This window comes from Hylobates moloch, unplaced genomic scaffold (genome assembly GCF_009828535.3).
Source record: "Hylobates moloch isolate HMO894 unplaced genomic scaffold, HMol_V3 SCAFFOLD_6, whole genome shotgun sequence".
Taxonomy (NCBI): Eukaryota; Metazoa; Chordata; class Mammalia; order Primates; family Hylobatidae; genus Hylobates; species Hylobates moloch.
The window spans coordinates 157,224,178-157,238,844 of NW_026652281.1; the positions used below are offsets into that span (position 1 = coordinate 157,224,178).

Consider the following 14,667-nt stretch of genomic DNA (forward strand, 5'->3'; position numbering starts at 1 on the left):
TGAAGTTGCACACCATCGCTTTTGCTGTATGTTACTCTAGTAGAAGCAAATCACTAAGTCCAGCCCACACTCAAGGAAAGGACCTAAACTCCAACTCTTCAAAGCAGGAATATAAAAGAATTTGTGGAAATATTTTCAAACTACAACAATCTCCCTTGAATTTATTTTAGAACATGAGTTTCCGTCCCCTACGAAGAACTGATTGCCCCGTTACCATTTACTCATTGAACTTCCCCATTGAACTACTTTATTGTATTAAATCATTATCTAGAAAAGGGCTTGTCATGGGCCACGTATTTAGCTACATTGACCTGTCTGGCTATTGTCATGTCCAAGTATATTTAATTTTTTCAGAGGTCATAAAACTTTAAGCCAGACCACAAGTTCTCTAGTAGCACAGCCTCTAGACATATAAGGGATTATACTATGTTGTATTAAGTGCAGGGTCTTAGCACACTATGAAGTGTACATACGAAGTTGTACTGCCCTTGAGGGCAACTCTACTGACAGAGGCTCTGCCTGAAGCCAGGCAGTGATCACGCTGAAGGTCAGGCCAACCAGGGTGTGTGTGTGTGTGTGTGTGTGTGTGTGTGTGTGTGTGTCTGTGTGGTCGAGGGGGTGCTGGGGTACCAAGAATGGCAGCTGAACTGCATCTTTTGTTAGAGATCCAAAACTCTCAGCTTGCGGGACTTCACTTCACAGGTATAAGCACAATCTGATGGAAAATTTGAATCCTGAAAACGTGACATTTCATCTGTATCTCATAGAGATGGCCCCTGGCACTGTCCCAGACAGGGCACATCATGGGGCACTTGGTTAGTGGATGGGTTGTTGGGTCATGGAGGTGGCATAGGATCACCTGAGCACATCCAGGACACCTGCCAGGACCAGCCATGTGAGGCTTTCGACTGTGGCGGGGGGAACTGCTGTGCTGAATGGTTGGTTTGTCTCTGGGATTTGGGTAGAAAACAGAGCCACCAAGGTGGATGCTCAGTTTCAAGACCTCCACCCTCCACTGGGGGAAGTTTCAATTCAGCTGTGGCCGTGGGGTCCACAGCAAGACACCCTCTCACCCCATGAGACACAGAAAGAGGAAGAAGGCTGCCATATGAGAATTAAAATATAAAGCTCCAGGCATAATACAGAGAATCAGCTCCTGACGAAGTAAGCCAAGAGACTGTCTCTACACACGTGACTGAGTTATGCTCGTCCCTGACCCAAAGCCGAAAGAGCAGGACTGGTTTGGGATCTCCATTTGTCACCTGTGGCTGATGCTGTTGTCTGGCCCCCCAGTAGCCATCCCCACTTCTCTTCTATTTGACTAACAGAGCCCCAGAATGATTCTGAGCAGCAACACACCCAGACCAATCAGAATTGGTGTAAGATGAACAAGCACAGCGACTCCCATTCTCCTTTCCCAGATATTCAGTTACCCCGCTTGCAGCTAAAGGAGGCCAGGTGACCTGTGTGGGCCACTGAGATGTGTGGGGAACTCTGATATGAGCTTTGGGAAAGATTTTAAGATTAAAAAAGAAAACCAGGCCAGGCATGGTGGCTTACTTTGGGAGGCCGAGGCAGGAGGATCTCTTCAGCTCAGGAATTCAAGACCAGCCTGGGCAACATGGTGAAACCCCTTCTCTACCAAAAATACAAAAAAAAAAAAAAAAAAAAAAAAAAAAATAGCCAAGCATGGTGGCGAGTGCCGGTGGTCCCAAATACTTGGGAAGCTGAGGTGGAAGGATCACTTGAGCCTGGGAGATGAAGGTTGCAGTGAGCCGAGATTGCACCACTGCACTCCAGCCTGGGTGACAGAATCAGACCCTGTCTCTCAAAACAAAAGCAAAAACAAACAAAACAGCACAGAGAAGAGCTGGCTGGTGCTGCCTCTTCCTGCGTCCTCCTATGTGATGCTGGGCCTCCTCCAGTCTTGCAACCACGAAGCAACACCCAAGAGGCCCTAAAGGTGGCTGATGAGGGCAGAGTAGGGGACGGGCGTGATGGTTAATTTGGTGTCAACCTGATGGGCCAGATCTTTGGGCAACATTCTTCTGGTGTTTCTGTGGGGTGTTTTGTATGAGGTTGGGGGGACTGAGGAAATCAGATTGTTGCTCGTAATGTGGGTGGGCCTCCTCCATTCAGACGAAGGTCTGAAAAGAACACAAAGGTTGATTTGCCAAGTAAGAGGGAACTCCCCCTGCCTAGCAGCCTTCAAACTAGGGCATTGGCGCTTTCGCTCAGCCTGCGGACAGGAACTAAACCATCTGCTCTCCTGGATCTCCAGCCTGCTGACTCCCTGTAGATCTTGAGGCTTTCTGCTTTTATAACTGCGTGAGCCAATTCCTTAAATTAATCAGTCTCTATCTCTGCATCTACTTGGTTCTCTTTCACCAGAGAATCCTGACTAATACATGGTGTCAGCCTAGGTCTTCACTGACCCCACTGGTCTGGTTCACCAGCCCTGACCTGCCTGAACTCCTGGCCTCAAGCGATCCTCCAGCTTCAGCCTCCCAATTAGCTGGGACTACAGACTCGAAATGCTAAGGAAGCAGGTGGATCCCCAAACAAACTGTTTTTTCCTGAAAACAGGAAAGTCACACCAACCAGTTGGAAAGACTTCAGTTTACCTGAGTCAGCGTAATGAAGAAGTCCCCTCTGCTTTAACTTACCAGAAAATAACCTGAAGTAACCTGATATTAACCAATCTGATTTTTTTCTATTGTTCTGTTTCCTTGTTCCCACCTTACAAAGCCCACAGTTCTGCTATTGCCCAGTGGGAGCTCTCCTTCTACTTTGAAGAATAGAGGCTTCCCTCATTCATAAAAGCCAATTAGATCTTAAAAACAAATTTGTGTAATTTTGTCTTTTGACAGGACCTAAGAGTGTATCTGCCATAAACTTCTCAAGGAATTATGTTAGCTGCTGAGAAACAATGGCTTGCTGAGAACAGGGAGGCAGCGAGCATGAGAGGAATGTGGAAAAATCTCACATGGAAAGAAAGAACAGGACAAAAAGCTGAATATGCTGTAAACAAGGTACCTATTTAAAAAGACACAGAAACCATTCTGAATCTTTGGACAAAAAAGTGACAAAGAAATTTATCAAAGTGTTGAGCAGTTGTTTCTAGGTCGTAGGATTTACATATTTTAGTCTGTTTGCTTTTTATATCTTTTATAAACGAAGCCCTCTTCGCTCCTGTGTGGCTGGCACAGGAGACCCTATGTGGACTCAACAGCCTCTTGGTATGCCTCCTTTCCCATCCTCCATTTCATCTGACTACGAATTCAGCTTCCCAGGAACCAAGGAAAGCAGAAGGGAGATGCCTGTCTACGTGGAGAGTTCAGTCACAATACACAGCATTACCGGCTGTGACTGACTGAGCCTGCAAATGTGTTGAGCAGTCAGCTGTGAGTCTGGGTAGCGTGAGTCTGGTAAGGCAGACAGACGGAGTTTCTGCCGTCTTGTGGCAGAGTCCCTTGGCGGGGCTGGCAGGACTCAGAAACAGGGGAAGGCACATACCAACATCCCCACTAACTAACTGAGCCCAGCCTCTGCTAGGCGTCTCCTGTGTCAAGTGTGGGGCTTAGCACGTGATAGCTATCTCACTCAATCCCCAGAACAACACTGCGAGGCCAGTGCTGTTGGCAGAAAGGCTGGGAGGTACAGAGCAGGGGAGTCCACATGTGACTGTGATGACCAGGAGCCCCTCACCAACAGCAGAGGTGCAGACTGGGGTGAAAAACAAAGACAAAATGTTCACAGGAGTGTTAACACTACAGAAATAAAAAGTGTTAGAAGAGGCCGGGTGCGGTGGCTCACACCTTTAATCCCAGCACTTTGGGAGGCCGAGGCAGGCAGATCACCTGAGGTCGGGAGTTTGAGACCAGCCTGACCAACATGGAGAAACCCAGTCTCTACTAAAAAAATACAAAAATTAGCCGGATGTGGTGGCGCACGCCTGTAATCCCAGCTACTTGAGAGGCTGAGGCAGGAGAATCGCTTGAACCCAGGAGGTGAGGTTGTAGTGAGCCGAGATTGTGCCACTGCACTCCAGCCTGGGAAACAAAAGCAAAACTCTGTCCAAAAAAAAAAAAAAAAAAGTGTTGGGAGGATGGACAGAAGCATCTGGAGAAGACTTTGCAGGTGAAAACGGCAGAACTCTCACTACATGACAACTTTGGTCAAGCTCTGAGAGACTTTACCAAACTCTAGCATGGCTTCTAACAGTATAAGGCCATTCCATCAGATAAAACCAGTGCTCCTTCAAGTGCCTGCCTGAGAAAGTTCAATGTGCCAGGGAATGACTGTCTTAGCTAACATACATCTGGTGATAGGCCCTTGGACTCCCTTTCTTAGAGAGTTTACTGTAAAAGGCTTACAATTTTAAATACAGTCGTGATCATGTAATGACAGGAATAAATTCTGAGAAATGTGTTGTGAGATGGTTTCATCATTGTGTGAACATCATAGAGCAGTTCAAATCCAGTATTTTCGTGTTAATTTTCTGTCTGGTTCATGTATCTATTTTTAAAAAGGGGTATTGAACCAGAGAACACCACAAAGATACTCCTCGAGAAGAGCAACCCCAAGATGCATAATCATCAGATTCGCCAAGGTTGAAATGAAGGAAAAAATGTTAAGGGCAGCCAGAGAGAAAGGTCAGGTTACCCACAAAGGGAAGCCCATCAGACTAACAGCAGATCTGTCTGCAGAAATCCTACAAGCCAGAAGAGAGTGGTGGCCAATATTCAACATTCTTAAAGAAAAGAATTTTCAACCCAGAATTTCATATCCAGCCAAACTAAGCTTCATAAGCAAAGGAGGAATAAAATCCTATACAGACAAGCAAATGCTGAGAGATTTTGTCACCACCAGGCCTCCCTTACAAGAGATCCTGAAGGAAGCACTAAATAGGTAAAGGAAAAACCAGTACCAGCCACTGCAAAAACATACCAAATTGTAAAGACCATCGACACTATGAAGAAACTGCCTCAACTAATGGGCAAAATAACCAGCTAGCATCATAATGACAGGATCAAATTCACACATAACAATATTGACTTTAAATGTAAATGGCCTAAATGCTCCAATTAAAAGACACAGACCAGCAAATAGGATAAAGAGTCAAGACCCATCTGTGTGCTGTATTCAGGAGACCTATCTCATGTGCAAAGACGCACATAGGCTCAAAATAAAGGGATGGAGGAATATTTACCAAGCAAATGGAAAGTAAAAAAAAAGCAGGTGTTGCAATCCTAGTCACTGAAAAATAGATTTTAAACCAACAAAGATCAAAAGAGACAAAGAAGGGCATTACATAATGGTAAAGGAATCAATGCAACAAGGAAAGCTAACTATCCTAAACATACATGTACCCAATACAGGAGCACCCAGATTCATAAAGCAAGTTCTTAGAGACCTACAAAGAGACTTAGACTCCCACACAATAATAGTGGGAAGTGTTAATACCCCACTGTCAATATTAGGCAGATCAATGAGACAGAAAATTAACAAGAATATTCAGGAATTGAACTCAGCTCTGGACCACGGAGACCTAACAGACATCTACAGAACTCTCCACCCCAAATCAACAGAATATACATTCTTCTCAGCACCACATTGTACTTATTCTAAAATTGATCACATAATTGGAAGTAAAACACTCCTCAGCAAATGCGAAAGAATGGAAATCATAACAGTCTTTCAGACCACAGTGCAATCAAATTAGAGCTCAGGATTAAGAAATTCACTCAAAACCACACAAATACATGGAAACTGAACAAGCTGCTCCTGAATGGACTACTGGATAAATAACAAAATTAAGGCAGAAATAAATAAGTTCTTTGAAACCAATAAAAAAGGCACAATGTACAAGAATCTCTGGGACACAGGTAAAGCAGTGTTTAGAGGGAAATTTACAGCACTAAATGCCCATAGGAGAAAGCAGGAAAGAGCTGAAACCAACACCCTAACATTGCAATTAAAAGAACTAGACAAGCAAGAGCAAACAAATTCAAAAGCTAGCAGAAGACAAGAATTAACTAAGATCAGAGCAGAACTCAAGGAGCTAGAGACACAAAAACCCTTCAACAAATCAATGAATTCAAGAGTTGGTTTTTGAAAAGATTATCAAAATAGATAGACTGCTAGCCAGACTAATAAAGAAGAAAAGAGAAGAATCAGATAGACATAGTAACAAATGATAAAGGGGATATCACCACTGATCCCACAGAAATACAAACTACCATCAGAGAATACCGTAAACATCTCTATGCAAATAAACTAGAAAATCTAGAAGAAATGGATAAATTCCTGGACACATACCCTTTCCCAAGACTAAACCAAGAAGAAGTTGAATCCCTAAATAGACCAATAACAAGTTCTGAAATTGAGGCAGTAGTTAATAGGCTACCAACCAAAAAAAGCCCAAGACCAGATGGATTCACAGCCGAATTCTACCAGAGGTATAAAGAGGAGCTGGTATCATTCTTTCTGAAACTATTCCGAACAATGGAAAAAGAGGGACTCCTGTCTAACTCATTTTATGAGGCCAGCATCATCCTGATACCAAAACCTGGCAGAGACACAACAAAAAAGGAAAATTTCTGGCCAATATCCGTGATGAACATTGATGAGAAAATCCTCAATAAAATACTGGCAAACCAAATCCATCAGCACATCAAAAAGCTTATCCACCACGATCAAGTCTGCTTCATTCCTGGGATGCAAGGCTGGTTCAACACACAAAAATCAATAAATGTAATCCATCACATAAACAGAACCAACGACAAAAACCACATGACTATCTCAATAGATGCAGAAAAGGCCTTTGACAAAATTCAACAGCCCTTCATGCTAACAACTCCCAATAAACTAGGTATTGATGGAACGTATCTCAAAATAATAAGAGGTATTTCTAACAACCCACAACCAATATCATGCTGAATCGGCAAAAGCTGGAAGCATTCCCTTTGAAAACCAGCACAAGGCAAGGATGCCCTCTCTCACCACTCCTATTCAACATAGTATTGGAAGTTCTGGCCACAGGACTCAGGCAAGAGGAAGAAATAAAGTGTATTCAAATAGGAAGAAAGGAAGTCAAATTGTCTCTATTTGCAGATGATAGGATTGCATATTTAGAAAACCCCAGCATCTCATCCCCAAATCTCCTTCAGCTGATAAGCAACATCAGCAAAGTCTCAGGATACAAAATTGATGTGCAAAAATCACAAGCATTTCTATACACTAATAATAGACAAACAGAGAGCCAAATCACAAGTGAACTCCCATTCAAAACTGCTACAGAGAGAATAAAATACATAGGAACACAACTTACAAGAAATGTGAAGGACCTCTTCAAGGAGAACTACAAACCACTGCTCATGGAAATAAGAGAGGACACAAACAAATGGAAAAAACATTCCATGCTCATGGATAGTAAGAATCAATATCGTGAAAATGGCCATACTCCCCAAAGTAATTTATAGATTCAATGCTATTCCCATCAAGCTACCATTGACTTCCTTCACAGAATTAGAAAAAACTACTTTAAATTTCATATGGAACTAAAAAAGAGCCCGCATAGCCAAGAGAATCCTAAGCAAAAAGAACAAAGCTGGAGGCATATCACGCTACCTGACTTCAAACTACACTACAAGGCTACAGTAACCAAAACAGCATGGTACTGGTATGAAAACAGATATGTAGACCAATGGAACAGAACAGAGTCCTCAGAAATAACACCACACATCTACAATAATCTGATCTTTGACAAACCTGTTGAAAAACAAGCAGTGGGGAAAGGATTCCCTATTTAATAAATGGCGTTGGAAAATTGGCTAGCCATATGCGGAAAACTGAAACTGGACTCCTTCCTTATACCTTATTACAAAAATTAACTCAAGATGGATTAAAGACTTAAACCTAAAACCTAAAACCATAAAAACCCTAGAAGAAAACCTAGGCAATACTATTCAGGACATAGGCATGGGCAAAGACTTCATGACTAAAACACCAAAAGCAATGGCAACAAAAGCCAAAATTGACAAATGGGATCTAGTTAAACTAAAGAGCTTCTGCACAGCAAAAGAAATGATCATCAGGGTGAACAGGTAACCTACAGAATGGGAGAAAATTTTTGCAATCTATCCATCTGACAAAGGGATAACATCCAGAATCTACAAAGAACTTAAACAAATTTACAAGAAAAAAACAATCCAATCAAAAAGCGGGTGAAGGATATGAACAGACACCTCTCAAAAGAACACATTTATATGGCCAACAAACATGAAAAAAAGCTCATCATCACTGGTCATTAGAGAAATGTAAATCAAAACCACAATGAGATACCATCTTGCGCCAGTGAGAATGGTGATCATTAAAAAGTCAGGAAATGACAGATGCTGGAGAGGATGTGAAGACATAGGAATGCTTTTAGCCTGTTGGTAGGAGTGTAAATTAGTTCAACCATTATGGAAGACAGTATGGCGATTCCTCAAGGATCTAGAACCAGAAATACCATTTGACCCAGCAATCCCATTACTGGGTATATACCCAAAGGATTACAAATCATTCTACTATAAAGACACATGTACACATATGGTTATTGTGGCACTGTTCACAATAGCAATGACTTGGAACCAACCCAAATGCCCATCAATGATAGGCTGGATAAAGAAAATGTGGCACATATATACTATGGAATACTATGCAGCCATAAAAAAGGATGAGTTCATGTCCTTTGCAGAGATATGGGTGAAGCTGGACACCATCATTCTCAGCAAACTAACACAAGAACAGAAAACCAAACAGTGCATGTTCTCCCTCATAAGTGGGAGTTGAACAATGAGAACACATGGACACAGGGAGGGGAACATCACACACCGGGGCCTGTCGGGGGGTAGGGAGCTAGGGGAGGGAGGGGTAGCATTAGGAGAATTATGTAATGTTGATGATGATTTGATGGGTGCAGCAAACCACCATGACATGTGTATACCTAAACCTGCACATCCTGCACATGTATCCCAGAACTTAAAATATAATAATAATAATAAAGGGGTATTGAAATTCTCTAGTATTTTTGTATTGTTATCTATGTTTTTTTCATGCCCACTAATATTTGCTTTATATGTTTACGCACCTTGATGTTGGTTGCATATTTATAATTGTTACAGTCTGATTAACTTATTTGCTTATCATTACTTAAAGACAATCGGTCTCTTGTAACAGTTTTTAACTTGTGGCCTACTTTATCTGACATAAATATAGTCACTCCTGCTTTCTTTTTGTTACTGTTTGCATGAAAAAATTCTTTCTTTTCACTTTGTGTCCTTAAGCTTGATCTAGTCTGCTGTTGAAGCTCTCTATTGTGTTTTTTCATTTCCTTCATTGAATAATCTAGCAGCAAGACGTCTGTTTAACTTTTCTTGATGTCTATTTCTTTGCTGAATTTCTAATTTAGACCATGATTTTTTTCCCTGATTTCTTTCAATTGTCTATCTATATTATCTTGAATCTTGCTGACTTTTTATTTTTTATTTTATTTTATTTTTTAAATTATACTTTAAGTTTTAGGGTACATGTGCACAACATGGAGGTTTGTTACATATGTATACATGTGCCATGTTGGTGTGCTGCACCCATTAACTCATCATTTAACATTAGGTATATCTCCTAATGCTATCCCTCCCCCCTCCCCCCTCCCCCCACCCCACGACAAGCCCTGGTGTGTGATGTTCCCCTTCCTGTGTCCATGAGTTCTCATTGTTCGATTCCCACCTATGAGTGAGAACATGCGGTGTTTGGTTTTTTGTCCTTGCGATAGTTTGCTGAGAATGATGGTTTCCAGCTTCACCCATGTCCCTACAAAGGACATGAACTCATCATTTTTTATGGCTGCATAGTATTCCATGGTGTATATGTGCCACATTTTCTTAATCCAGTCTGTCTTTGTTGGACATTTGGGTTGGTTCCAAGTCTTTGCTATTGTGAATAGTGCCGCAATAAACATACGTGTGCATGTGTCTTTATAGCAGCATGATTTATAATCGTTTGGGTATATACCCAGTAATGGGATGGCTGGGTCAAATGGTATTTCTAGTTCAAATCTTGCTGACTTTTTACAATGTTGTTATTATTATTATTATTATTATTATTATTATTATTATTATTTTGAGATGGAGTCTCACTCTATCAACCAGGCTGGAGTGCAGTGGCATGATCTCGGCTCACTGCAACCTCCATCTCTCAGATTCAAGCAATTTTCCTGCCTCAGCTCTTTTGGGGAGAGTCATGTTTCTTTGCTTTTTCATGTTTCTTGTGTCCCTGTGTTGATATATGTGCATCTGGTAGAATATTTGCCTCTCCTAACTTATAAAGTAGCTTTTCTAAGAAAAAACTTTCACTTATTGATAGGTCCTAGGGTGCTGAGTAGGGTGTATTGGCTCTGCTTCTGGCTGGCACAGTAGTGTAGTCTCTGTGAAGCTTTTCAGCCATAATCAATGTCAGTGATAAGCGGATGCCTCAGTGGCCTGTACTGCAGTCATTTGTAGCAGTGGTGGTAGCAGAGTAGATTACACTGAGCTCAGGCACCAAGAGAGCACAACTACTCCACCAGCTCGGGTATAGCTTCCCTGGGGCAGGATGCAGGGCTGATTTATGTGCTGAGGGAATAAGACCAATGTTCTGGCTTGGGCATAGCTTTTCTGGAGGTGGGGCACCAGGCGCTTTATGTGCCAAGGGAGCACAGCTGCTCCACCATCTCAGACATGGCTTTCCTGGGTCTGAGGCTGGGGCCCCCAGTTAGCGTGCATGCAAGGGGGTATTGCTGCCATTCTGTTGGGCATGGCTTCTCTGGGGGCAAGGTGCTTGGCTCATGCTTGAGAGGGTACAACTGCTTCACCAGGCCAGGCTTGGCTTCCTTGCTGGGTTGGACTGTTTGGTCCTTGGGGGCCAGAGCACCCTGTAGGTTCAGAAGCCTGGGTCATGGCTGTTCCACTGGGCCTAGGCCTAGGCTTCGAATGGCCATGGATGGGACATAGCTGCCACTGGAATGGAGAGGATAGAGTGCCTTCTCGGCAGCTTCATATAAAGGCATTTTGTCTATATATCCTTGGTAAATCTGTATTTCTGAAACAGCATGAGATCAAGAATTTTCTATTCTACTATCTTGCTTACAACATTCAACAACTCATTTCCTCTTTTTTATCACAGAGTAATATTCCATTGTATAAATGTACCATAGTTTGTGTATACATTCTATGTATCATTATTGAATGATATCTGGTTGCATACATTTTGGCAATTATGAATAAAGCTGCTATAAACATTCATGTGCAATTTTTCATGTGGACATAAGTTTTCAAGTCATTTAGGTAAATAACAAGCAGTGCAGTTGCTGGATTATGTGATAAGAGTATGTTTAATTTTGCAGGAAATTGCTGAACTGTCTTCTAGAATGACTGTACCATTTTGCATTCCTGTCAGCAATCAATGAGAGCTCCTGTTGCTCCACATCCTCACCAGCATTTGGTGTTGTCAGTGTTCTAGATTTTAGACTAAATGTAGTGTTTTCATTTTGTCCTATTTAGATGCTAACTTTTATTGTGATTTGGTCCCGTGAGTTGTTTTAAATCGTGTTATATAAGAATTTCTTAGCGTACAGAGTTTCCTATGTTTTTGAATTACTTTTTAATTTTAATTGCATTATGATTAGAGTGTGTTTACTTTGGTGGTTATCTGTGGAAATTTTCATTCTGATCTAGTTAAGTGGTGGCTTTGTGAGTTTCCGTGTGCTTAAAGACTGCAAATCTCTCATCGTGGCTGCCCTGGAACTTAGTTTAGATAATAAATAAGTTTCCTCATGCCTCAACCTGCCCCGGTACCTTTCCCAATATATCAGGTGTTTAACACTAAGGATCTGTTTTGTTCTAGAAAGTTATTTTTATCTGGCCTCATGGTTACAGTCCTGGCCCTGAACTCCAGACAATGGAGGGGTAAGCAAAATGACCTCAGACTGTGCCAGGAAATGTCGTCACCTGCTGTAGGCTACTACTAATGGAGCACGGCCTGTTTACTTGGACACCAAACTATCCAGTGCTAACATGAGGTTCTTTCGGGACTAGATCCCATGGCCATACAGCCCTGCCTGCCAGATTGGAAGTGAAAAGTATTTCTGCATCTGACATTCCTGTTTCACCCACACAGGGCATCGTTTTGCCCAGGACAAAGTTCACCTCCAATCTTATCCACACTATTTCTATCTTTGCTTTCTTGATAAGAGATAGACATTTATGTCCTGCCTATAAATGCAGTGGTTCAAAGTCTAGAGTCCCTACACTTCTGGCACACGACAGCCATGTCTCGATGGAGCAGACTCTCAGAACAGTGCGGTTTGTCCTCTGCTCACGCAGAGCCTCTCCGTGGCTTCCGTGCCTTGAGCATTAGGCCAGTTCTCCTCTTCTCTCTAATCCATCCATCACCTCTCCTATCATCTGTTTCCATGCTGTGAGGTCCATTCACAGTACACATCCATGGCTCTCATGCTCAGTTTGGTTCTGAGTCTCCTCAAGCTGGGATCAGGTAAGACTCATTTTGTTTCCTCCTTACGGACTAATAGTTTGAGTTCTTTAGCTACAGTGGTTGCAGCATAATGGAATGAAGGCATCTTTGTTGTTTCTATTCGTTTGGCTTCTCCTAGCCTCAGCCTGGGGAAGGATCAGGCACTGCGGAAACAGTTATAGTAGCCCCCAAATAATGGAAACACAGTGTTGAAGAGGCACCGTGATCGTAGATGGGAACACATCTAACGTGTTAAGGTGAATAAATTCAGTGTTTGTCCCAGATAGGCTAAGTGGTGTAGGCAGGGTTATTAGAGCACCAAGGTTGCTGACATGGATGTCCAGCTGGGAAGAGACACAGTTAGGATTTTTGGGGAAAAGACAATATATCCAGCTAAAGACATGCTGAGTTAGAAATGTCTGTGGCATGAGACACGAGGGTGGAGGAAGGTGTACAGGTCTTGAGGTGAGAAATTAGCTGAAACCTGGCATATTCTGGGAAGAAATCCACTCTTCTTTCTCCTTCCAGTTACTGTTAACACAGAACCTAGTCTATAGGATGTTGAGCGATTGAATACAATTCACAGAGGAAGCTTGAGGCTGGAGTAGAATGCTGGTGGCTAGATGGTCAGTACCCAGCCACAGAAGATTCCATTGACTGTGTTCACTTTCTGTCTGTGAAGGTTCATCCTGCCACCTGTCCACCTACATCTTTTTTGCTAAATGAAGCTAAGAAAACAGAAGCAAGGGCAATCAAAATGTAGAGCACGTTTCCTTAAAAACCCACACGTGTTACTAACAGGAGACGCTCTCGTCTCAGTTTATTTTCTGACGAGCTTCTTCGTCTCTCTTCTGTTTCTGGGTGAGGCAGCAAGACATCCTGGAAATGATCTTGGAGACAGAAACATTTTACTTTTTAAAACTCTTATTTTTCTTGTGAGCTTTATTGTTCACAGCTTCCTTAGGTGTTGGTTTGCTTAAGATGACATGAAGATACGATCACATTCCTGATGGGGCTGTGGTGAGGACTGCACGAGCTTGTGCATGTAGAGTGCACACAGCTGCACGGGTGCAGGGCATGTTGCAACGACAGTCTTGTTCCTTTCTTATTTTCAAGGGAAGGAAGCGGAAGGAGTGAAAGGAGATGTTATAGGCAAGAGAGATGACAGCAGCAAGGGTTGGCCGGAGAAACAGAGGTACCCTGGAAAATGTTTCCTTGCCTCAGGAGCCCCACACAGCCCTGAAGGCAGCATCCATAGCAGCCCAGCTGGCATAGGCTGGGTCCCCAAACCTGACCTAAGACAAGGGCCTTCCTGCCAGTGATTTGTTGAGCAGGTGATTCTGGGAAACGAAGTGAGGGAGTGCAGAGAGTGAAGCCAGTGGGGGGCAAGCCATAGAGGGTGCGCTAATGAGCAGGTTGCTGCGGTGGCAACTGGAACCCAGTCCCACTGGGACCTTTGGAGGAACCTTATAGATGGTGGCTCAGAGTCATTCCAACATCTACTGTCTCCTTTCCCCACTGGGTGAGATGTGCCCCCTGGGACTGTTAAAATCTCAAACCTTCTGAGCTGCCTTGTGCCAGGGCTAAGTAGGTTCCAAAGGTTGCAGGAAGCCCTCAGCAGAGAGGCAGAGGCCAGGCTCCAGGGGCAGAGCTGTCAGCAGGCAGGCAAGTGCCCATCCCATTCCAGGGGGACTCAGCGTTGGGTGGTGAGGAGCAGGGCCTCAACATCTGCTACACCAGGTCAGCAGCTGGTCAGACATCAGGCTGCAAAGTCATGCCTCACTTAATAATACTCTTAAAGATGCATGAGTGAAATACATTTCAGCAAGATTTATAAAATGTAATTAAACTAAAAAAATTCGTGCTAAAATGAAAAAGTATCCACTTATCTAGAAATTCACACATGTAACTCACCTTCCCTCTGATGCACATGCACACACCACACACAGGTATATCCATATACCATAAATGGATACATGTGAATGAATCAAGAGACACTGCCAATCAAAGGGGGTGGGTACTTAGAAGGTGAAGGGAGTGGGCCTCCCTCGTCTGTGGTCTCTAAGAAGCAATGTAATCCTTACAGGGTAGTAGGAGTGATTTACGTCAGGA

At 42.9% G+C, this 14,667-nt stretch overlaps 2 protein-coding genes across 2 annotated transcripts in view; one reads left to right on the forward strand and one right to left on the reverse strand.

The window, feature by feature from the left end:
* Window positions 1-14,667, reverse strand: part of ZFP62 (ZFP62 zinc finger protein) — a 134,109-nt gene that overhangs the window by 36,821 nt on the left and 82,621 nt on the right. The window lies entirely within an intron of this gene.
* BTNL8 (butyrophilin like 8) overlaps window positions 12,528-14,667 on the forward strand; it is a 44,929-nt gene continuing 42,789 nt past the window's right edge. Inside the window, exon 1 of the mRNA XM_032158928.2 lies at window positions 12,528-12,576. Within this exon, the coding sequence (XP_032014819.1) occupies window positions 12,528-12,576 (49 nt within the window). The remainder of the gene's footprint in view (window positions 12,577-14,667) is intronic.